This window comes from Ciona intestinalis, chromosome 8 (genome assembly GCF_000224145.3).
Source record: "Ciona intestinalis chromosome 8, KH, whole genome shotgun sequence".
Classification (NCBI taxonomy): Eukaryota; Metazoa; Chordata; class Ascidiacea; order Phlebobranchia; family Cionidae; genus Ciona; species Ciona intestinalis.
Genome location: NC_020173.2, coordinates 5557501 through 5578696, shown reverse-complemented (window position 1 = coordinate 5578696; position 21196 = coordinate 5557501). Strand labels below are relative to the sequence as shown.

The 21196-nt window shown below is 36.5% G+C and overlaps 4 protein-coding genes across 4 annotated transcripts; 3 read left to right on the top strand and 1 right to left on the bottom strand.

Annotated features, from left to right (window-relative positions):
* Positions 1–6: 6 nt before the first annotated feature.
* LOC100177687 (SCL-interrupting locus protein homolog) lies at positions 7–6560 on the top strand. Its single transcript, XM_002121224.4, has 13 exons — positions 7–681; positions 774–861; positions 1435–1581; positions 2000–2099; positions 2396–2622; positions 2760–2888; positions 3170–3377; positions 3756–3873; positions 4082–4130; positions 4185–4251; positions 5053–5202; positions 5281–5385; positions 5573–6560. Exons 1-13 carry the CDS (start codon positions 204–206, stop codon positions 6005–6007), a joined length of 2301 nt encoding a protein of 766 aa, XP_002121260.1. The 5' UTR covers positions 7–203; the 3' UTR covers positions 6008–6560.
* Positions 6561–7189: 629 nt separating this feature from the next.
* LOC113474468 (replication protein A 14 kDa subunit-like) lies at positions 7190–8890 on the top strand. Its single transcript, XM_026835685.1, has 4 exons — positions 7190–7380; positions 7564–7638; positions 8046–8151; positions 8507–8890. Exons 1-4 carry the CDS (start codon positions 7276–7278, stop codon positions 8575–8577), a joined length of 357 nt encoding a protein of 118 aa, XP_026691486.1. The 5' UTR covers positions 7190–7275; the 3' UTR covers positions 8578–8890.
* A 73-nt stretch (positions 8891–8963) lies between these two features.
* LOC100176911 (peptidylprolyl isomerase domain and WD repeat-containing protein 1) lies at positions 8964–15457 on the top strand. Its single transcript, XM_026835680.1, has 11 exons — positions 8964–9154; positions 9284–9476; positions 10019–10150; positions 10546–10650; positions 10876–11000; positions 11358–11575; positions 11828–12021; positions 12513–12702; positions 13267–13383; positions 13897–14043; positions 14622–15457. Exons 1-11 carry the CDS (start codon positions 9046–9048, stop codon positions 14946–14948), a joined length of 1857 nt encoding a protein of 618 aa, XP_026691481.1. The 5' UTR covers positions 8964–9045; the 3' UTR covers positions 14949–15457.
* Positions 15337–19540, bottom strand: LOC101242450 (serine/threonine-protein kinase 36-like). The gene has a single exon (XM_009861209.3). The coding sequence runs from the start codon at positions 19507–19509 to the stop codon at positions 16033–16035; it is 3477 nt and encodes a 1158-aa protein (XP_009859511.1). The 5' UTR covers positions 19510–19540; the 3' UTR covers positions 15337–16032.
* Between the last annotated feature and the right edge of the window lie 1656 nt (positions 19541–21196).

Genomic DNA, 21196 nt, shown 5'->3' with positions numbered 1-21196 from the left:
AACCACCCCGTCCATATTTTACCCCTGACCAGCCCCATTCCCGTACGTTACCCAGACAAGCCCCAAATTTAACCCCCAACCACGCTTTGAAGCGGCCACACACCCCAAACCAACCCCACACACCCCCAATTCACCCCTTAACCCATACACAAACTCCTAACCCCCACTACTTAACCCCCCAAAGCCACCGAATCCCGGGTAACATGTCGGCCCCCCAAACCCCTTCTTACCCAACCCAGGGAACCCTTCAAAACTCTCAAACCCCTAACCCACAACACCCATCCCTTAGAATCACCACAAACCCCCATTCACCCCACCCTGAACCCCCTTCAACCCCAACTTACCCCCACCAAGCCCCTAATAACCCCCCAGTCCCCCAAACACCAACCCACCCCCCTTGGATGCAGCACCTCCCCCCAGAAGCTTACCACCTTCTTCTACAACAAGACACGCAACTGAAACAACTTCAATCCCAAGTCCAACTGCTCATCAAGTCACATGACCATGTTGCTAAGCAACCACATGTTCTGCATGATCGCACAGAGGCGTGCACACAAACAGAATGGGACTTCCCTTCAACCAAGAACACGGTAGCTACCAACACAGATATCTTAGAAACAAAGGATCAAAGTGAACAATTTAATTGTGATGAAACAATCGACCAAAAATCGAATGAACAAGGTACATTGTTATGTCACCAATTTTATGAACCATTTTTTTGAAACAGTTAAATTAAAAGTTATTTATTTTCATTAAAATTGTAAACTTTTAAGTTTCTTTCAACAAAGTCAATGATGCAGAACCGTTAGAGGAAATGAACCAATCACAATCCAGGAATCCGGATGAAATTCTCAATGCAAGGTTTGTGGAAACGATGTTTCAGCTAAAAATACTAAAATAGGGTTTACCTTGCTGTTTGGTTTCTGAAAAATGCGCTTCTGCTCCCTGTGATGTGATGCATTGCATTCACCACATTAATCAATGAGGTTCCCTATGTTTGACAACTATGAGTGTAACTGTATTTTAACAATGTCACCCCAGATTTTACCCTGCTGTTAGGTGTCTATACAAACAAGCATAGCCAAAGTATATTGCATTCACCACATTAAGCAATGAGGTTCCCTATGTTTGACAACTAAGAGTTAAAGTGCATTTTTCCCTCAGATTTTTACGAAGATACAAAACATAAGTAACCTATAAGCATAAAAAATTAGTTTAGCAGGATTTTGCATTCATCTATTACTGCTTTCACTGTATTTGTAAAAAATCTGTGCTATGGGCCAAGTTAAAGCATATTCCTAAGGTCATAATAACTCGCACATAGTTATACACAGTAGTGAGATGGGTGGTTTTGCATTTATTATTTATAAAAGTTCATTGCATATGATGGGCACAGTTATATAACATAGCTATATTCGCATTATTTCCACACAGTAGTGAGATGGGTGGCTGGGAAGAAGTAAGTTTAATGTTGGGCGAACTAAACAACATGGATGAAAGCATTGCATCAAGTATAAAGGTGGATATTCCTGTGTTAGATACAAGTAATAAACAACTCCAACAATCATGGTGCCATGATAGGTGGGTGTTCATTTATTCCATTGGTATTTCTATTTATGTGTGTATGTTGCCCCATTACTGCAGGCTACAGCACCTATTGTATATGCCCTACACCCTACTGAGACAGTTTTTGGGGGGTTTATGATGATTTCTATTCTATAAGAATGAGGTCTTGTGGCAGTTGTGAGTCAATGCATTAATTGATTGGATTGGGCATGTTCTATTTCAGTATGTTGCCCCATTACTACAACATCCAGTGCCCATGGTAGGAGCTACAGTCAACCCAACTTGTGTATAGGCAGTCAATAGTTTAGATACTGTTCAATAGTTATACTGGTCTTTGGTAAATGTATACGGGTGTATAAATTTTAGAGTTTTTTTGGTTAGATACACTGATGATATGTGTCTATTAAATGTAACCTCTTTATAATAATCACAGTCCCGTGCTTGGTGAAAGTGCCAGCATGTACCAACACGTGAGGAGAAAATCACTTGAATCGAAAGAAGATGATCAATTCTTTGGAAATCTTTTAAAACAGGTGAAAACCCGACAAATACACTTTGCCAACTACTGCAGAAGTAAAAATTTCTGTCTCCCACAATATGTTGCCACCATGGGCCTCACTTACAAAGTGGTACAACTATAATTTAAAACTTTAAATAGTCGAAAAATATACTTTGGCTGCTACAGTAGAAGTAGATAGAGTTGACCTTAAACCAGCAATGAAACATGTTTTTTCATGCCTTATTTTACCCGAAAACTTTGGGAGTGCATGTTTCTTGGGCCCTCGAAACACCGCTGGTGGTTACTGAAAATCAACAAATATCGTTGCAGGTTCAAACAATGCTTAAGAATGCCGATATAGATGTTGGGAGTGAAGCATCATCATCATGTGTGTCGGGTAGCCACGGTGACGATCACGGTCGTCATGGTGACGATCACGGTCGTCATGGTGATGATCACGGTCGTCATGGTGATGATCACGGTCGTCATGGTGATGATCACGGTCGTCATGGTGATGATTACCGTCCTCATAGCGAAAAACAGAAGAAACACAAAAGGTAAAGTATATTTATTATTAAACCTAAAAAGACTAGATTATACAAGAGGTTATATGAGGTTTTATGTATAATTACTGCCCTAAAATACAATGCTAAAGGCCATGTTCAGCAATTAAGTGACTGAATGTTTCTTTTAGTCGAACTCGACACGAAAAAGTTATCGCTGCTACGAGAAAGCAACTACGTAAGATGGGGGTTTCCCTAAAGAGAGAAGATGACCAAACAATTTGTGTGGTTGAGGAAAATACAAAGAATCCATGCGTCGCGTAAGTTTGGTGTGAAATTTACTTTGAAAAAGACTAAACTTATGCACTATGAGTGTTGGAAGCTCTCCCAGTGAGTGGGTGTTATTTTTAGTCCTAAATTACCAAAGTATGTCTTATCCTCACAATGTAAAATGTTATAATGTTAATCGAGAATGTACTTGTCAAAGTCAGATAGCAATATGTTTCATAAATTACTACAGGATGGTGTTATGGTATAGAAGGGAAATTGATTGAGGTCCAACCATATATCAAAACTTATATGTTATCATCTTTCTTCACAGTGGCCTCCCTCCTCCTTTGATCCCACACCTCACCTACTTATCAATCCTCGCAAACGAAGGAGTCCTCCGGAGCAACGAGATCAACACCATCACAGGAAGCAGAAGCGCATCGGAGATGAGCATCCACGCAAACGCGATCGCTCTCAAATATTTATCTGATGATCAATTGATGAAAATTACTCCAACACAAACCCCAATGAAAGTCAATGTGAGTTAAACAAGTTGAAATTGTTAATTTGCAGCAGTTCTTTTTTATGTGGATGAGGTCCTTGTTAAGAACCTAGGATTTAGACCTGATTGGGCCATTACCGAAACACACATACTGTTTAGTGTTTATTTATTTCTTTAAAACATTTTTCTTAATTTTTTTTATCCCAATAAAAGTCAATGTGAGCTGAAATAGTTAAATTAATTATTCTTCTGCTACCATGAATAATGTATTTTACAAGATCTTTCAGTATAAAACTGAATACAAGGTTTATTATAAACAATGTTTTGTCCGCCATTTTTTTTTTCTTTTTTAAATCTTTTAAATATTTTTTTTATAATTTAAACAAAATTAATTATTACTTAATTTTTGTTGCAGAATGAGCACACGGTGGCAGCATCGATGCCAGGAATGAGTTTGATATCTCCGTGTAACATGACGATGGGCACGAGGAAGTATATGGAGAAGTATGGTCTTATTGAGGGGGGAGAAGATGGTATGTGATGTCATAATGGATATTGTTCTGTATTATGAATATGAATTGCACCTATTTATCCTTATGCGGCAGGACAACGATTGTTGGTACAGCATAGGTATTTTATAATTTAATATATCTTGTGCCCGCTGTAAATCACTGGCAGAAATTCCCGGTAATGTTAAGTGTGTTGTCTCAAAACAATAAAAAATATTGTTTGTTGTTCCAGAATCAGATGAACCATCAAGAGGAGCTAGCCCTGATCTGCAACAATCAAAGTGATTATTACATCATAAACATTTTGTTATGTCATACTAATGTATTGTTTACAGGCCACCACAAGATGTCAGTAAAGAGAATAAACAGCAAAACTCTTCAGTGAACTGGTCACAGATACAGGTGAAACTTTATTTGGATTAAATCTTAGTTTGTGTAATAATGTGTATATGATGGTAAATGTGGAACCAAACTGGTTAGAGCACTCGCATTTTAGCTAGATGTAAAAAAGTTAGCACTTGTACACAAGCATATTTCATTGTAATGTGTGGCACAATTGTTTGTGCACTTACCTCTTACCTAGAGATTACAGGTTCAAAACTCGATGCTCCTACCATTGTAGATGTGCGTGTTCTTGGGAAAGACACTTAAACCATAATTGCTTTAAACCAGTGGTCATTAATAATAAGATATCCAAATTGTCACTCGTACAACATGGCCGCCCTGGAATGTTGGTCATAGTTGGGCCAATGCCACAAGTTGGACTGTTGTTCAATGTTAAGAGTAGTATCAAACTCATTCAAAAAAACTGTCTTAACAGCGATTTATATATATGCTGTTGTATGAATAAAATTATTTGCCTCAATATTCCACCCCCTGTTATGATGTAATAATCATTTTTAAACAACAATTGGAATAAATATTTTTTTCAAATGTCACAAATATACAGCCCATACTTTTGAATCAATTTTTCTTCTCAAACGTTATATGATGTTGTATAAAAAGGTGTATAAAACTGGTTTACGTTGATATAAACATATGCTATTGTATGTATTAGCATTCACATTGTATGAACAAGGGTTAAATTAAACTCATTTAAACATCCTTTTTGACTTGACAGCGATTTAAACATATGCTATTCTGAATTAGCATTCACATTGTATGAACAAACAATCTTCAACTAACTCCACGTTTACCTTCCAGAACAATCTTGGTGATACAATAGACATGATGACTCCTTTCCTTCAAGATCTTGGACAAAACGAGCAGAAACCTCCATCATCATACGCCCATTGTTCTGGTAACAATAGGGTGTATGACCCAAGAGGATATGACTCAAATTTATCTGAAAAAGTAAGGAAAACATGAATTTTTTAAAACCATGTTTTTCTAAAACATTACTTTTTACTAACGAGTATTACATCATAACAGGGGGGTGAAACATTGGAACAAATAATTTCCCCTCGTGTAATGGAAGCGCTCAACCATATCCAACAAGACAAGGTTGAACGACCACAGCGAGATAACGATTTAAAAGTTTGTTTTGCTGTTTTCTTATTATTATTTCTAAATTATTATAAAAACACCCCCATATTTGTATAATACCTGTTAATTTTTACAAACCTTTTTTATTTACTTGGTTTTCACCTTTTTTTTAATCAAATAATTTACACATACAGTTTTTTTAACCGTTCATTTTTTACCTAACTAATTTTTATATTAGGTACTTTCCCCCCGGTTGGTTCAAGCTTTATCACAGCGCCGAACATTAAGCCCGTCATGTGACCAAACCAACCAATCAGATGATGGTATTCTAATGCCCCCTCCAACTGCTTATTCACGGCAATGCAACCGTCGAAATACTCGCCACAATAGCGCCACAATGCGGCAAGGTAGGTCGGGATCAGCTGACCACTATGTGGAGCCTCGGATGGAAGAGCAGCGAAGGATGTCATCATCTCCGAGATTATCTCATCCACAAAATCGAAATTCTCCAAGAACACCCAGACAAGGAGACACCCCATCGCCCCGGTTTAGAACCCCAAGTCTTTGTTCAGATCACGAAGATGATCAGATGATGGATGAAATATCACGTGATCATGATTTCACCAATGTCCTTGATATGAACAAAATTAAAAAGCTAAAGAAACTGACATGAAGCAGTGTTAACTGAATGAAATTGTTGGAACTATGGAGGCCTAGCATTAGCACTTTGCATTGGTTAGAAGGAAACACTGGAAGTCAAAAATGATCTGGAAACACTGGAAGTCAAAAATGGTCTGGAAACACTACAAGTCAAAAATAATCTGGAATCACTGGAAATCAAAACTAATCTGGAAACCCCAAAAATTTAAGCTGATCTGGAAACACTTTGTTGTTGTTTCACAAACTTTCGTGTTGTTTTCATTTATACATCAAAATATATAATTGTTGCGTTTTTTTATGAAATAATTTTTGTTTAGCATTTAATTAATACTGCTTGTGTTGTTGTCCGTACACAGTATGTTTCTGATATTAACTTGTTCACAAATTTGTAGCACCTGGATTTGTTACCAACATACTGGTGCACTGTTTGTGTTTTATCCAAAATATTGGTATACTGTTTGTGATTTACAAGCGTATAGTTTATTTGTGATTGTATTTCTTTTGTAGTTTCGTAGAGTTTATTGATCGAATAATTTATTAAAACTTGTGTTCATGCTCTATAGTTATACAATTGTGTGCTGAACTGCTGACACTTCAATAGGTTAAAGGTATTTTGAGAGTCTGTTGTAGAATGGATTTCTTGTTTTCACGAAAAAAAATACAAGTAGTCTCAGTCATGTAAGTTGGGAGATGTGTGTTTTTCTGTATAGCTGATAATTTGAACAAATCATCAAGGACCACTGCGTTTTAGAAATATATATAGTACGGTGGTGGAAGATGGGACACCTTTAGCACATAATATCTAAATATCCTGATGGTGTTTTAAACAATTAACAACGATCTATGGGAGTCGTGGGGATACGGTTTTACAATTCTTTGAATGTTCTTTGTTTACTACCAAATGCGACGAGAAAATAGAACGAAAATGTGTCCCATCTTCCCCCACCATACTATACCTAGTTTTTTTTAGCAAATATAGTTAAGTGCATTACACTTGTAGGGTGTAGTTTAGTAGCAAGGGTACACGTCTGTTATTAGGCGAACAAAATAACTTGAATTGCGCATTGTATTAAAGAGTTACTAATTATTAGATATAACTTGTAATAATATATTCGAGCCCTTAAGTATAAAATATTTAATACTGACAACTAGCGGAATGCTATACTCATTCATGCGTATCTTTTACTTTCGCGCTAAATTTATTTGTACTGGGGAGTAAGTTAAAAGTTGGGATTCTTTGACAATTCCTTTAAGTTTTGATAGAGATTTTTAACTCAGAACATGGATGACGTGTATTTGGAACCCAGACCTAGAATAGTTGCTTCTATGATGAAACAAAATGTCGGAAAATGCGTCACAATGATGGGAATTGTTGCTCCAGAAAAGGTGACTTAATATTTTTTAACTTGGAATATTATAGGATTGTCAAATAATACATCCATGTTATAACTTGACAGTGAGCATGAGGTGTATGAATACATCATGTGTGTTTGGTATCTGTTGTATAAGAAGACACCCATGTTATAACTCGACAGTGAGCATAAGGTGTATATCATTTCCATATTCCAGATCTCTACAGATGGAAGTTCATTCCAAATGTCAACAGAATCGGACAAAGAGATTACGGTTCTTTTAAGTTCTGGGGTAACTTTGCTTGTTTACCATTTAAGAATATTCAAAACAATTAAAATTTATTGCCAAAGTTTGTTAAACTGAATAGATTTGGAAGAATGGTAGATAATAGTCTAGTAAAAGTGTAAGATGTTGGTACTTAAGGGTTATTAGTTAGGGGGGAGGGGTGATAGGGGTTGGTAGTTAAAGGTGGCTGTACACAGTATCCGGAATTCGACCGTTTTGTCCGGATTTCGCTGCCACATGCGGAATTGGACATGGGTTTGCATACGACTTCGCCTGTGAGTTTGCATGCTGTATACTGTGTACAGCCACCTTTAAGATTAGTTCTTACGTATAGCAGATAATGTAAGAAAAGAGGATTCTTCACAAGCATAAATTACCCCCTTTTCTATTTAATAAACTAACCCCCTTTGCAGTTGAATGAACTGCTTGACGGAATAGTTGAAGTCACGGGAACCGTTGACCAACAGGAGAATCTTCACTGCGTCGTTTATCGACAATTGAACTCAAGCGAATCACTAGGTGGGGTGTGAGAGCTTTATACGGGGTAACTCATAGTGGGAACGCTGTGTATGAAAAGAATCTTCACTGCGTCGTTTATCGACAGTTGAACTCAAGCGAATCACTAGGTGGGGTGTGAGAGCTTTATACGGGGTAACTCATAGTGGGAACGCTGTGTATGAAACAGAACACCTGTGTTATAACGAATGTTGTTGCCCCGCCATGCGGGGATAAATAAGTTACATTCATTCATTATATCATATGATCAAGCCTTGAATCTGGTATCACTGGTTTCAAACCAAATGCCTTGACCACTGTCTTGTTTATAATATATATTGAATGAAATCCACAGTAATAAGTATTATACATGTTGCAGATATTGAAGCCTATAATGCTGCAATTAAGATGACACACAAGTTCCCAAACCTGTGTTCATATTCTCAATGAAAATGACAAAGTTATGACCACTTGTTGCGAAAAATTTCACGGACAAACCAAATATTAACAACATTTATTTCAACTTTGTATTGGTTGTCACTTCTGCAATAATAGAAATATTTCATTGAAAATTCCACCATAAATCGTGGCTGTGAAAATGTTGTGTTTTTGTTTGTTTTAAAATTGGTTCTACTTTAAGTCATCTATGTTCTGTATGTTGCTCTTTGTATACTGTTGTGTAGGAATATTACAAAACAATTTATTTCTTAAGTCTGTTCTGGTTTAGTTTTGTGCCAATTTATAAGAATTTTTGCTTATTTTTCAAAAACGTTTTTTTTAAATTCACCATGAAGTTCATTAGTAAGCTCAGCTTTCTCTAAAACTTCCATCTTTCTTAGCTTATTAGGTAATAGGAATTTTCAAAGTTGTGACTGTCATTAAGTTTCGGATATCTGTACTCTCTTCTGCCCTCTAGTGATGGCTGATGAAGAAAAAGGAACAAAGCGTTCCCTTGACAACGATGATGATGAAGAGGAATGGGTCGGTCCCATGCCACAAGAAGCTGCAAAACCAAAGAAAATTAAAGGTTTGTGGTTTGGTCATTTTTTAGCGCCGTGATAAAGGAAACCTGAAAATTGTAGCAAAGCTGGTGAATTAAAAAAATGTTTAAAAACAATGAAGTTTTAACCAGTGTTTCCAAACCAATTTCTTCCAGTGTTGCCATATGAACAAACTTATCTGGACAACATGCCCAGCTCTGATAGATATGAGCGTAGTTACATGCATAGAGACAATATAACTCACGTGGCTGTCACTAAAACTGACTTCGTGTTGACTGCAAGTTGCGACGGGCACGTCAAGTTTTGGAAGAAACAAGAACGAGGAATTGAGTTTGTGAAACACTTCAGGTTAAAAATCTATTTTTAATAGCTGACTTTTTAAGTGATTTTCTCAGAATCGTTTTTTGTTTTTTAAAACTTTGTGATACCTTTAGATAGATCACATTTGAGCATTTCTTTTTACAAATTTATTTTTCTGTGGTATGCTCCATTTAAAATTTTTGCTTCAACATTTTTATACCTTTTTAACTGTATTTGCGTACTGCTTAATTACAAGGGATCAGTCGCAGGCAAATTGAAAGTTATTTTGTCTTGTCTTAGAACCAATTTATATATCTAGTGAGTGGCTGAGTGCCTAATTACCCTGGGATGCCTGCAATTGGGTCATTGCTTATAATGTAAATGTACCTTTAGTTTATATAGACTGTTTTTTACATTTAGCAAAATTTACCATAATTTATTTGTTAGTGTTACCTTACCCATGTTATGTAATTTTTATATAAAAGGGCCCACCTTAGCTTATACTGCTCCCTTAGTTTAATTAGGCTGAGCTCTCTCCTTTTACCATAAAAAATTTGATTTATTTCTTTCCTAACCCATATAAATAACAGGGCCCACCTTGGAGCAATCACTTGTATGTCAGTAAGCTACAACGGTGAACTTATGTGCACGGTATCTCAGGACAAAGCTATGAAGGTGTTTGATGTTATTAACTTTGATATGATCAACATGATTAAACTGGGGTAAGAAGTTGTTTATTTGAGTAGAGTTCCAATAATTGTTTAAAATTTATTACTTACAAAATCACAAGGAATTTCGCTTTTTTTGCAGTTTTGTTTTATCTGTTTTATTTTACATCTTTAATGAAAAATTTTTATGATCTGTAAAAGGATCTTGTTCGTGTATAATATATTTAATTATCTATGCTGCATTTTAAATCATTTTTTTGTGCTAATTTTTTTTTTTTTCTATGTTGTATTTAAAATAATTTCTTTTTTCGCGCTGTACTTTAAATGTATATTTTTTTCTGTGCTGCATTTAAAATTTAATATTTAATTTCACCTTATACACCATGTACACACTCAGTATGTATCCATTCTTCATTTTTACTTTTTTATATTTCGCCAAATTTCCCCAGGTACACACCCAGTGTCAGCGAATGGGTTTTCTCATCGGGTAGCCGAATATTTACAGTAGCTGTAGCTAAGTTTGGTGAAGGAAGTATCTTTATATATGATGGGAGGTTAGAGGGACTAAGTTTGGTATTTCTATTTGGTTTAGAAATATATATTTAACCCAATAATACTCAAGTTTTTTATTTTAATTTTTGTCTGTTTGATTCTAGAAAGTTTTTATTTCACTTTTTTAATTTTTGTTCAATTTAATATAAATATATATTCAATAATTGTTTAAGTTTTAGTTCTCAAATCCCGAATATATCTATTTTTTATTTGTGTTTCTTTTCCAGAGGAGGGGCTTCCCCCTTACATGAGGTCAAAGTTCACCAACAGGAAGTGACCTGCATAAAATACAACCCGACCTTTAAAACTGCCATATCTGCTGATAAGCAAGGGATGCTGGAGTACTGGTCAGGTGGGGGGGTGTGGTTTAGTGATCGTAGGTTGGGTGGTGTGAATTAGTGATGTATCGAAATCGAACAGAAAATCTTTAACACCCAAGCTGTGGCACAATTGGTTAGCACGCCTATCTAATGATTATGGGTTCAAGGCTCGTTGCTACCATTGTGAGCGTATGTGTTCTTGGGAAAGATACTTAATGGTAATTGTTCCAACCATTTAGGTTGTGTAAATTGTCAGCCATAAGCTGTAAGCAAGCACAAGGTGTGTAAAACAGAACATCTGTGATATACCGACTATCGTTTTCCGGCCATGCTTGGATAATTAATTTACATTCTTTTATTTATTTATATAATTTGACCCAAATACACAGGGCAGGAAGATGATTACACTTTTCCAAAATCCGTTGTGAAATTTGAATTTAAAACTGACACCGACCTTTACGAGTTGGCTCGATTAAAATGTCACGCTCAGTCGATTTCGGTCGCTCCCGATGGATCAACGTTCGCTGTTATCACTTCAAATCGCCGAGTCATCGTTTTTAAATTTCTCACAGGAAAAAAATCTCGAGTTTATGACGAGTCATTAAATGTAAGTCGGTAGTTGTTAAATCTTTGGCACAATTTTATTTAAATTTGTGTTGTTTGAGGTTTTTAATAATTTTTTATTAGGAAAAACGGTATCTAGAAGTTAGTTTTACTTACAAGTTTTAAACATATTTTGTCAAAGTATTTATTACAAGTAGGCTATACGGAAAAAAAACAACTGATTTTCAGACATTCTTTAAAATTTCTAAAAATACAAATTAAAAATTAAAAAAGTAAAAGTGAAACTGGTTTCCAGACATTTATCGAACTGCAAAGATCCAAAGCTCAACTTGCCAACATGGAGTTTGGTCGCAGGGTCGCTGTCGAGCGAGAGTTGTTGAAGAATGAATCAAGTTTGTCGTGTAACAATGTGGTTTATGACGACACAGGAAAGTTCATTCTTTACGCAACAATGCTGGGAATAAAGATAATTAATCTACATACAAACAAGTGAGAAGATTTGTTTAGTATTTGAATAAATGTTATGTATTTATTTATCCTTATGTGGCCGGCAACTTCTAAGTTCTATCACTGGTGTTCTGTTACAGACTTTCAGTAGTCACTTATTGGTTGTCTAAATTGTTAGCCATGCAAAACAACAATCACATTCAAAGTTTTGTATGTGGTAACTCGTAAGCAGGCACGAGGTGTATGTGGCGGGCAACTTCTTAGGTTCTATCACTGGTGTTCTGTTTTAGTTCTCACTAATGAGTTGTTTAAATTGTGAGTCATACAAAAAAAACAATTCCCTATAAAGTTACAGACAACAGAACATCTGGTAATAACGACTGCAAGCATCACCTCATGCTTGCTTACAAGTAACTTGATGGGTTTTGTAGTTAAATGTTTGTTTCCAGATTAAAATGGTCTAAAATAATATTCATGACAAAGAAATGAATGTGTCAACTGTTGATAGTGATAACAACTACAATACACCACAGATGCTGCAGAATGATCGGGAAAATGGAAAATATTCGGTTATTGAATATTTCTATGTTCCAAGGCTCAGTATCAAAGATGAAAGCGACAATCACGGCCGATATGAAAGCCTCGGACAACCCAGCGCTGCAAGGAACTGTATCGGACCCAACTATATTTGCTACCGCTTATAGCAAGAACAGGTTTTATATTGTAAGTGGAATACTATATTTGTTAAGAATAGAAATGATACTCCTCCTGATTTGTGTCTGTCATTCTGTAAGGGTTTGGCCTTATGACAAGGTACATTAGGGTGCATGGGCTTTAGGCCAGATGGATTATCGCAGTTATGTCTCTCGTTCCGTAACCTATATACTTTATTGAAATTAAACTATACCGTAAAATGTCTTCTGCTTAAAGGTGGCTGTACACAGTATCCGGCATGCGAATTCGCTTGCGGAGTCGTATGCAAACCCATTACCGAGTTCCCCATGCGGCAGCGAAATCCGGACAAAACAGAAAAAACTTCCGGATACTGTGTACAGCCACCTTAATGCATTAGATAGTAAATTTGGACCTAAACATACAATCAAGACTAACTGGCTTCTGTTAGGTGATTTTAATCCAAATAATCCCATACAGTCATCTTTTCAACCTATATACCAAACCTCTTCACCAATATTCCACCTACCCTGCCACCTATTAAACCTGTATACCTGTATTCAGGTTATATGTAGAAACCCCAAATAAACATTTCGTCCCACATTACCCCGCCAGTTTTCCCGTATTACCCCGGATGAATCATCCACCAAAGGAACGGATCGCGACGTTTTCAACGAACGACCAAGCAAAGATGAAGTTCTTGCAGCAACGCAAACTCAAACAGAGAAAAGAGTAAGCATTATGATGTCATAATATCTAGAGGTGGTTATTATGATATTCTGTTACTTATGCTACCTGGCATAATGTAAATATTCTTTTAACAGTTTATATGAAAATATAGTGTGTTTCTACATTACGTTTTTCTTACCAGATGAGTTATTTGTAACTTTATTATATTTTAGTTTTTCGAACTAACTCTGGCCTACAGATCCCTTGCCCTTGTGTAGGTCCCCACTCATATAGAATAGGCATAACTTGTTATATGGAGTAATAAAGGGACTATTGCCTAAACGCTGCTGGCATAGTGTCATGCTGAAAAGGAGCTTACCGATATAGAATAAAATCTTACTAATGACATTAATCAATTAAATAAATTTTTTTTTCCAAATTGTTTTTTTAAATCCAACTAGTGTGTCTTACTGAAGGACCTCACCTATGTACAATGGAAATTTTATAATTTTTAAATGCAAAAATACTTCGTTGGTTATTATTCGGCCGTTGATTGTTACTAATTACTCATTTCAGATATTTTCAAATGCCACAATACATACTTCTATGGGTGACATTGTTTTGAAACTATTTTCCAATGAATGTCCGAAGACTGTTGAAAACTTCTGTGTTCATTCACGAGATGGTTATTACAACGGACATATATTCCACCGTGTTATTAAGGTAGGTTATGTGTTGCATTCCACGGAAAAACTTATCTAACTATCCCAGCCTCCTACATTTATAAAGTTTGGTGCCTTTGGTTGTTAACATGTGTATTGTTCACCATGTATGGTGGTTTAACTGGCTTCTCATTAAGCATGTCTGTATGCTTAAGTATAAAACCACAAGCAAATTAAATTAAACTTGAGCTCACAATAGCTCTCAGTATAATGATAAGGACTAGCAGTGCTCATATCCTCTACATAAGCACCCTTACCTTAATTACTAATTACTCAGAATAACCAACATGATGTAAAGCCGTAGTTTAATACTGTCTTTTCATTCAACTACATATCTTAACCTAACGAATAGTGGTGAATGAATTATAAATCCAGACTTAGCTCACTAGCCATTAGTATTGACGAATTTACAATTGAATACACTTTTATTTGAGATGTCTAAAAATGCCTGTAAGGTCCCTTATCTTTAACTAAAGAAGATGATTTTTGAAACAGAACACCCGTGTTATAACGACTGTCATAACTTTCCATGTGCGGATAAATTATTTACATTCATTTATTCATATTATTAACTCTCAGGGCTTCATGTTACAAACTGGAGATCCTAAAGGAACAGGAACAGGAGGAGAGAGCATCTGGGGAGGAGAATTCGAAGATGAATTTCATCCATCTTTACGTCATGACCGACCGTATACATTAAGTATGGCTAACGCGGGTCCCAACACAAATGGGTCCCAGTTTTTTATCACAGTAGTTCCCACTCCGTGGTTGGACAACAAACACACAGTATTTGGAAGAGTTAGTAGTGGAATGGAGGTTGTGCATAACATTGCTGCTGCTAAGGTTCATCCTAAGACTGATAAGCCTTATGACGATATTTCGATTATTAACATTAGTGTAAAGTGAAGTTTTTGTTGTTTCATAAACTTAACTTGGAATTAGCAATGATCTCTGGCCCTTCCCAAATTATCTGGTCCAGTTGGGAAAATCTGATAAAAAATCCAACTGAATAAGCAAATGTTTCATCGAGTCTGGCTTCATTTTTTTGTATGAGACCAATTAAGATATAGACATACAGTTTTTAAATGTAATATCATGTCATAAAATTTCTCTAACCAAGCTGTCCATGTAGTATGAGGCTTCAAACTAAATGTTTAATTTCCTTTTTTTTATTGAAACTACAACTTTTAGTTTAAAAACTGATTAATTCTTTTCTTTCTACTAAAAATTCACAATTTATCAGAATCATATTTGTCAACTTTTTCTAGTTTCTGAAATACCTTTTCACCAAAAGACAAATGGTAAATTTTAATAAAACGAAAAAGTTTCAATTACAGATCCACATTTGAATAGTTACACATTCTTAATAAATTTACAGTGGAAAATATGCATAAAAATAAAATATGAAATTGGAATTGTAACAAAACGAACGAAACGGTAAAAACTTTCAATTCTTAATCTCTTTAAATCCTTAAAAGTGTTTGCTATTTTTTACATGTGTTTATCTAACACATGAAACATTATATATTTTTAACCATGATTTTCGAAACAACTTTTTTAATATTTGCGAGAATAACTCGTTGTTGAATGCTGCTAACAGTGGATGCTCTTGTGTGAAGGGGAAACCCCCGTGACATCATAGACGCATTCACCTTTTGTGATGTCACAGTCGTCATTTGTTCCAACAATGCCATCAATTGTTCATGAATGTTCGCTGAAGCATAACTTGCAGTCACAGTTGGGTTGGCACACATGACTACAATCGATTCAAGTGCGAACTGCTGCACTGATGCGTGACGGTCGTTGATCACGAGGTCAACAAAGATCATGTGAGCCCCGCTGTCAATCAAAACCTGCTCTAAATCAGTGTCCCATTTAAACAGATGAGTAAGGGTGAGACAAGCCATGGATTGAACCTCATGCTTCTCATGGTGAAGAAACTTCAGCAGGAGGGGAATTGATTTCTTGAAACAAAGAAGAATTTCTGATTTTAGTGTTGACCGGTTTTTTCTGATGATATGTGTTGAACTACTGCAGTGGCTGGTCGGAAATTTGAACTGGCATCACCTGCTCCTGGTTGGGAAAAGGCAACTTCTTCAGCTTCGATTCCACATAATAAGTTGCCAAGAAGAAGACAAGCTTGTGTCTGTACCTCAATGTCGGTGCATTCAAAACACAGAGTTGCTGCTGGAGGATGGTGCTTGTTAAAACAGAAGAAAATTTCAGAAGCGAGACTGCTGTGTTTTGCTGGTTTTGAACGAACGGCAAAGTTTAAGAAACCGAGTAATTCAGACTTGGTTGCAGAAGTTGCGTCAGGTGAGATTAAGGTTTGTCTGAGGTACTTGACAATGTTGGAGGACTTGGTTGAACTGTGGGAGCAAATATGGATGAAACGGTCCAAGCTTGGTGGGTGGTGGGAGCATAACTTGCTGATCAACCTCATTGGGACTTCAAGGCTTCTGTGGGAGATGTTTTGGACGCATCTGTGGAGGATAAGTGGGATCACGTCTAGCTCCGAAAAACAAGCGATCACTTGTTGTAATTTTTGTTCTGATAGTTCGATAGCGAATGGGAAGCAAAGACATTGTAGGTTCTCAACCACAAGCTCTTCTAGGAGGATTGGAAGGTCCTCTTCATTAGTCAGGAGCTGTATGTTAGGACTGCTGATGAATTCATCGGATAAAAGAGCAACGAGAGACATCAGTACGATCCCGTTGCTCAGGGAGAAGAGAGGAAGAGATTTACTCGGCTCCCAAGTGAAGACTGATGTTGCAAGGGAGAGAAAAGATAAAACCGCATCCGGTGACATGAGCATTGGATCGTAAGGATCATCACATCTCGCTGGACCAGTTATGCGACGAGTTGATGGCAATGTCTCAGTTTCATTGTCTTCCTTTATGTCAACATTGATTGCGTGTCCGAGTCGATACCATAAGGCTGTCCACGCCCCGCATGTAATGAAACCATGGACAGATTGATGGTCACCTTCCGTTACAAGTTGCTGCACCATTCCAATTACTCCGTCGAGTATCCCGTGCCCACTAGGGGGCAGTGTGTCCACTTCTGTGAGGTTAGAAACGGCGGAACTTATTGCGGAGAAGAATTCATCTATGCCGATGTGGAAAACAACACCGAGGTTACTCAGTTCATACACCAACCCTGCTGCACTTAATACATGGGTTGGCTGCTGAGATTGAACGAACACAGTTCCCAGTAATGCTGCTGAAGATTGAAGAAGTAATTTCGACGATTCGGAAGCAGAAACAGTAAAGGATGTGAAAATATTTAGCACCAGATCTATGACTTGAATCTCCATGCTTTCATGGGTGGGGGTTGAACCACTAAGTATATGGAGTAGTGTGGTTGCGACAGACTCGTTACAAAGTACTTTACACACATCAGGGTTTAATTGAGCACAAGCGTAGATAAATTTTAAACAGTTGAGACACATAGCAGGATGAGATAATAAAATAGATACAGTAGAAAGTAAAGCTGAATTATTGGTAATTAATTTGGCAATATTTTCGGTCACAATATTTTTAAATTGGCGTATTGGTAAACCTATTACTGGTATATAAGCCACAGCAGCTAGACATGATAAATATAACGCTTGTATTTCGTCAGTTCTTTTCTCAAGGTCGCTATCTTTTACAAGATCTTTAACCCAAAGATCTTTGTTCAGAGCATGTTTAAATATGACTTCAACAAGCCCACAGTTGGATAATTCTTTGTAAACTTTTGCAGCAACTGCTATGTTTTGTCCATGGTCCACACTTTCACATATAAAGATCAAACATAGCAATGTTTGGTCATGGAGGGTATGGTTATGGGTTGGTTTTGACGAGATTATTTTGGCTAAAGATCGAATAATCTTCACAGCAGAATCTCCAAATTCTCTCTGGGTGTTGACGTCTTGTTTATTGTTTACATTTTGTACGTTAAAGTCACTCGCAACGTATGTGGTCAACAAAGCGACAATATCCGTCATTATTTTATTGGACCACGACCTTTTCTTCTGTGTCTCATTCTTCCAAATATGATCCAGCATCTCCAGGAATTGATTTGGAATCTCGAGTTCTTGGCAAAACCTCCACAGTAAATCTGCATCACACTTAGTAGCAAGCAGATTCGTCATAACTTTAATAATGGATCTAAAAGTAGACGCTCCACTCAGCTTTCCACCCAGAGCTTTATCCTTTGCAACTTTAATCTCTTCCAGAATTTTCCTCCGAAACTCTGCATCTGACAACAAAGTCATTGGAGTAGTAAGTTGCATATTACCCGGGTCTGTAGCATCTATGATCTCTTGCCAGTCGTCATCAGAATCTTCCACACTTTGGTCCTGCAAACTCAGCTGTTTCATGTTTGGAAGTTTTTCTTTCTCAATTTGCTTTGATTTTGTTGCCGAACTAACTTCCCGTTTCGCTGGTTTCTTAGTTTTGGTTTGAATTTGTGGTAACTTGCTTTTATTGCTCTGATTTTTAGACTTGTTTTCCTCAGTTTTATGAGTTTCCGATTTCAAAGATTTTTTCTCCTTTTCTGCTGCCGCCATTTTCTGCCGAGCCTTTCTCAATATCTTTGACCCACCCCCCTTGGAGGAAACTTGCGCTGCAATCTTCTCCTTTGCTTGCACAATCTCAGGTGTTGGTTCTTCTGTCAAAGGAACTGAAGATGTTTCTTCAAGTTGGAGAAACACTTTGTCTTTCACAAATGGATGCTTAAGTAGGAACGGCCATGTTAATCGCTTGACTGGGTTCTTGGTAAGAAGTCCTTTCAAAAATGATCTGAAATTGTCGCTCATTGATTTCAACCATTTTATATCGTCTTTTATAATGAGACTTACAAGTTGAAATATACTGTTGGTGTAAAACGGGGGTTTGCCGACAAAGAGTTCGTATAAAATACACCCCAGTGACCATAAGTCAGCATTATGGTCATATGGTTTCTCTTCCACAAGTTCAGGCGACATATAAAGTGGAGTTCCTTTAATTGAAGTCAATACCAGCGTGTTCATGCTCATAGCACGGGCAAAACCAAAATCACATAACTTCACGACACCACCTTTTCCAATGAGAATATTCTGCGGCTTCATATCCCTATGTAAGATCCTATGAGAGTGGAGATAATAAAGAGCGGATACGAGCTGACTCGCGATCTCCTGGACTTGATCCTCGGATAACTTTCCATCATCTTCAAGAATCTGAAACAGCTCCCCCTCTGCGTACTCCGTTACCACGACCACTTCTTGTTCAGTTTCAAAATTATCCAAAAGTTGGATAATATTTGGGTGTTGTAGGTCCGACATTATTTCAATCTCTTTCCGAAGGTTTCTTAAATCTTTGTCGGACTTCCCAGCTTTTGGGATAAATTTCAGAGCCACAGTAGAACCTGTGTATTTCTTGCGACCTTTGTAAACCTTCCCAAAGGAGCCTTCTCCAATCAACTCAAGTACTTGGTAATTATCCATGTTTAGTTTTACTTCATAATATCCTAGAGGAATAAATTATACAATTACAAACATTGTGGTGCTAGTGAAGAATGCTCCCCTACGTTATTCACTAATGACTAACCTATACACCTTAACTACCAATATTTAACACTTTCCACCAGTCTAATACTGGAGGATTCTTCACTATTGCCAAAATGGGATATAAATTAAATAACCGAATGTGTTTTTTTTATGTATAGTATGTCCAATGCAAAGGCAGTGTAATAACTTTAAAGAGATTTATTAGGTATTGAAAAAGCACCAATGGTGTGAAAGTACAGTCCAATACGGGCAGAATATACACCATTCGCAATTACGTATACACGATACACCTTCAACGGGAAAAGGTATGTGCTAATGTGCATTAACTTTACAAAAATGTAGCACCGTTTCGCTAAAATAACTTTCAAATATTGAGTAGATAGGGACGACCATATTCGTTAAAACACTACACTTGTGTACAGTACTTGTATTTTATAACTTAAGCTTTCTAAAATTGAAGCAATGTTCGGGAATTTTTTCCAAAAAATCTCGAAACTGCGCAACGGTTTGTTTGTTTCTCACGCTCTGCTGGGCAGGCGTATAAAATAGATAGTTTACGGGGACAGAAGTATAAAAAGACGCAAAAACCGAATAAATATATGGATGGCTAAAAAATATGTGTAAAAATTCTTATAAATTTTTAAAATTGTGTTTGAAACAAACTTTTTTTCAGACCAACCTAAATGTAAGCCTTTTAAACTTACTTAGGCTATATTTTTGTGCGCGTTATGGAAATGTATTTGATATATATAATGATGTTTGCGTGTAAATTATAATTGTTCTGTAGATTATTTTGTAGGAATACAAATGTTTGTTAAAAAGACCGAAAATGGTTGTTAAATTTTTATACTGTATACTTTATTGTAGGATTGCCGTGGTAAATAGTTTTGACTTGTTTTTGATCAGGTGGCCACAAAAATCACGAGTGTTGTAAAAGTTGCGTGCAAATGTACCTGTTTAGATGTTAACGTAACGCAAAGGGCGTGCACGTCCTTTGTATTGGAGTATTCTGCAGCGCAGTGTAGCCAGAAAAACAAATGAGTCGGATTTGGAATTGTTTGACAAGGGGTACGTAACGTACGTTTAAAGGTTTTCATTGTACAATTTTGATTCTCAATTTAGGAGAAATTATGAACGAATTGATTAAACTATAGCTTTAATAAAGTAAGACATTCAATGTAAATATTAAAAGTAACATTTTTTCCCATGAACCTATTACCCTATGTATATATATTAAATTTAGTTCACAGGCAAATGATTTACAGATAACAATTAAGTCCCAGCACTATTATGTACATTTTTGTTTTTATCCTTCAGGATTTCGAGTAAGACCAGCGCCCAATCCCACCCAAGCCTCACAAAGAAAAGATGACAACGAAGCTATTTCATCCACAAGTGATGAACATTCTCATGTCTCAACTTTAAATAAAACATCATGGTAAATGGCAACGGCTCATACTAACTAAATGATGTATGTGAAATGTGTAATTTTGTTTGTGTAAGAAGGGCCATAGTGGAAACTGTTTTAGCAGATAATTACCCGAAATTACCCGAAGTAAAGATAATATAATTTTTTCCAATTCTTTGGTCTTTATTTTCTCTTGGATTTTGCTTAATAATCTGC

What these genes read in the sequence shown, in the direction of transcription:
- LOC100177687 (XM_002121224.4), top strand. Translation starts at nt 204, where the DNA reads ATGTCGGCCCCCCAAACCCCTTCTTACCCAACCCAGGGAACCCTTCAA. An exon ending in CAATCATGGTGCCATGATAG is followed by an intron (nt 1,582 to 1,999) that starts GTGGGTGTTCAT and finishes TAATAATCACAG; the next exon opens with TCCCGTGCTTGGTGAAAGTG. An exon ending in ACTCAAATTTATCTGAAAAA is followed by an intron (nt 5,203 to 5,280) that starts GTAAGGAAAACA and finishes ACATCATAACAG; the next exon opens with GGGGGTGAAACATTGGAACA.
- LOC113474468 (XM_026835685.1), top strand. Translation starts at nt 7,276, where the DNA reads ATGGATGACGTGTATTTGGAACCCAGACCTAGAATAGTTGCTTCTATG. An exon ending in GAATTGTTGCTCCAGAAAAG is followed by an intron (nt 7,381 to 7,563) that starts GTGACTTAATAT and finishes TCCATATTCCAG; the next exon opens with ATCTCTACAGATGGAAGTTC. An exon ending in GAACTCAAGCGAATCACTAG is followed by an intron (nt 8,152 to 8,506) that starts GTGGGGTGTGAG and finishes TACATGTTGCAG; the next exon opens with ATATTGAAGCCTATAATGCT.
- LOC100176911 (XM_026835680.1), top strand. Translation starts at nt 9,046, where the DNA reads ATGGCTGATGAAGAAAAAGGAACAAAGCGTTCCCTTGACAACGATGAT. An exon ending in TTTATGACGAGTCATTAAAT is followed by an intron (nt 11,576 to 11,827) that starts GTAAGTCGGTAG and finishes ACTGGTTTCCAG; the next exon opens with ACATTTATCGAACTGCAAAG. An exon ending in ATTAATCTACATACAAACAA is followed by an intron (nt 12,022 to 12,512) that starts GTGAGAAGATTT and finishes AATACACCACAG; the next exon opens with ATGCTGCAGAATGATCGGGA.
- LOC101242450 (XM_009861209.3), bottom strand. Translation starts at nt 19,509, where the DNA reads ATGGATAATTACCAAGTACTTGAGTTGATTGGAGAAGGCTCCTTTGGG.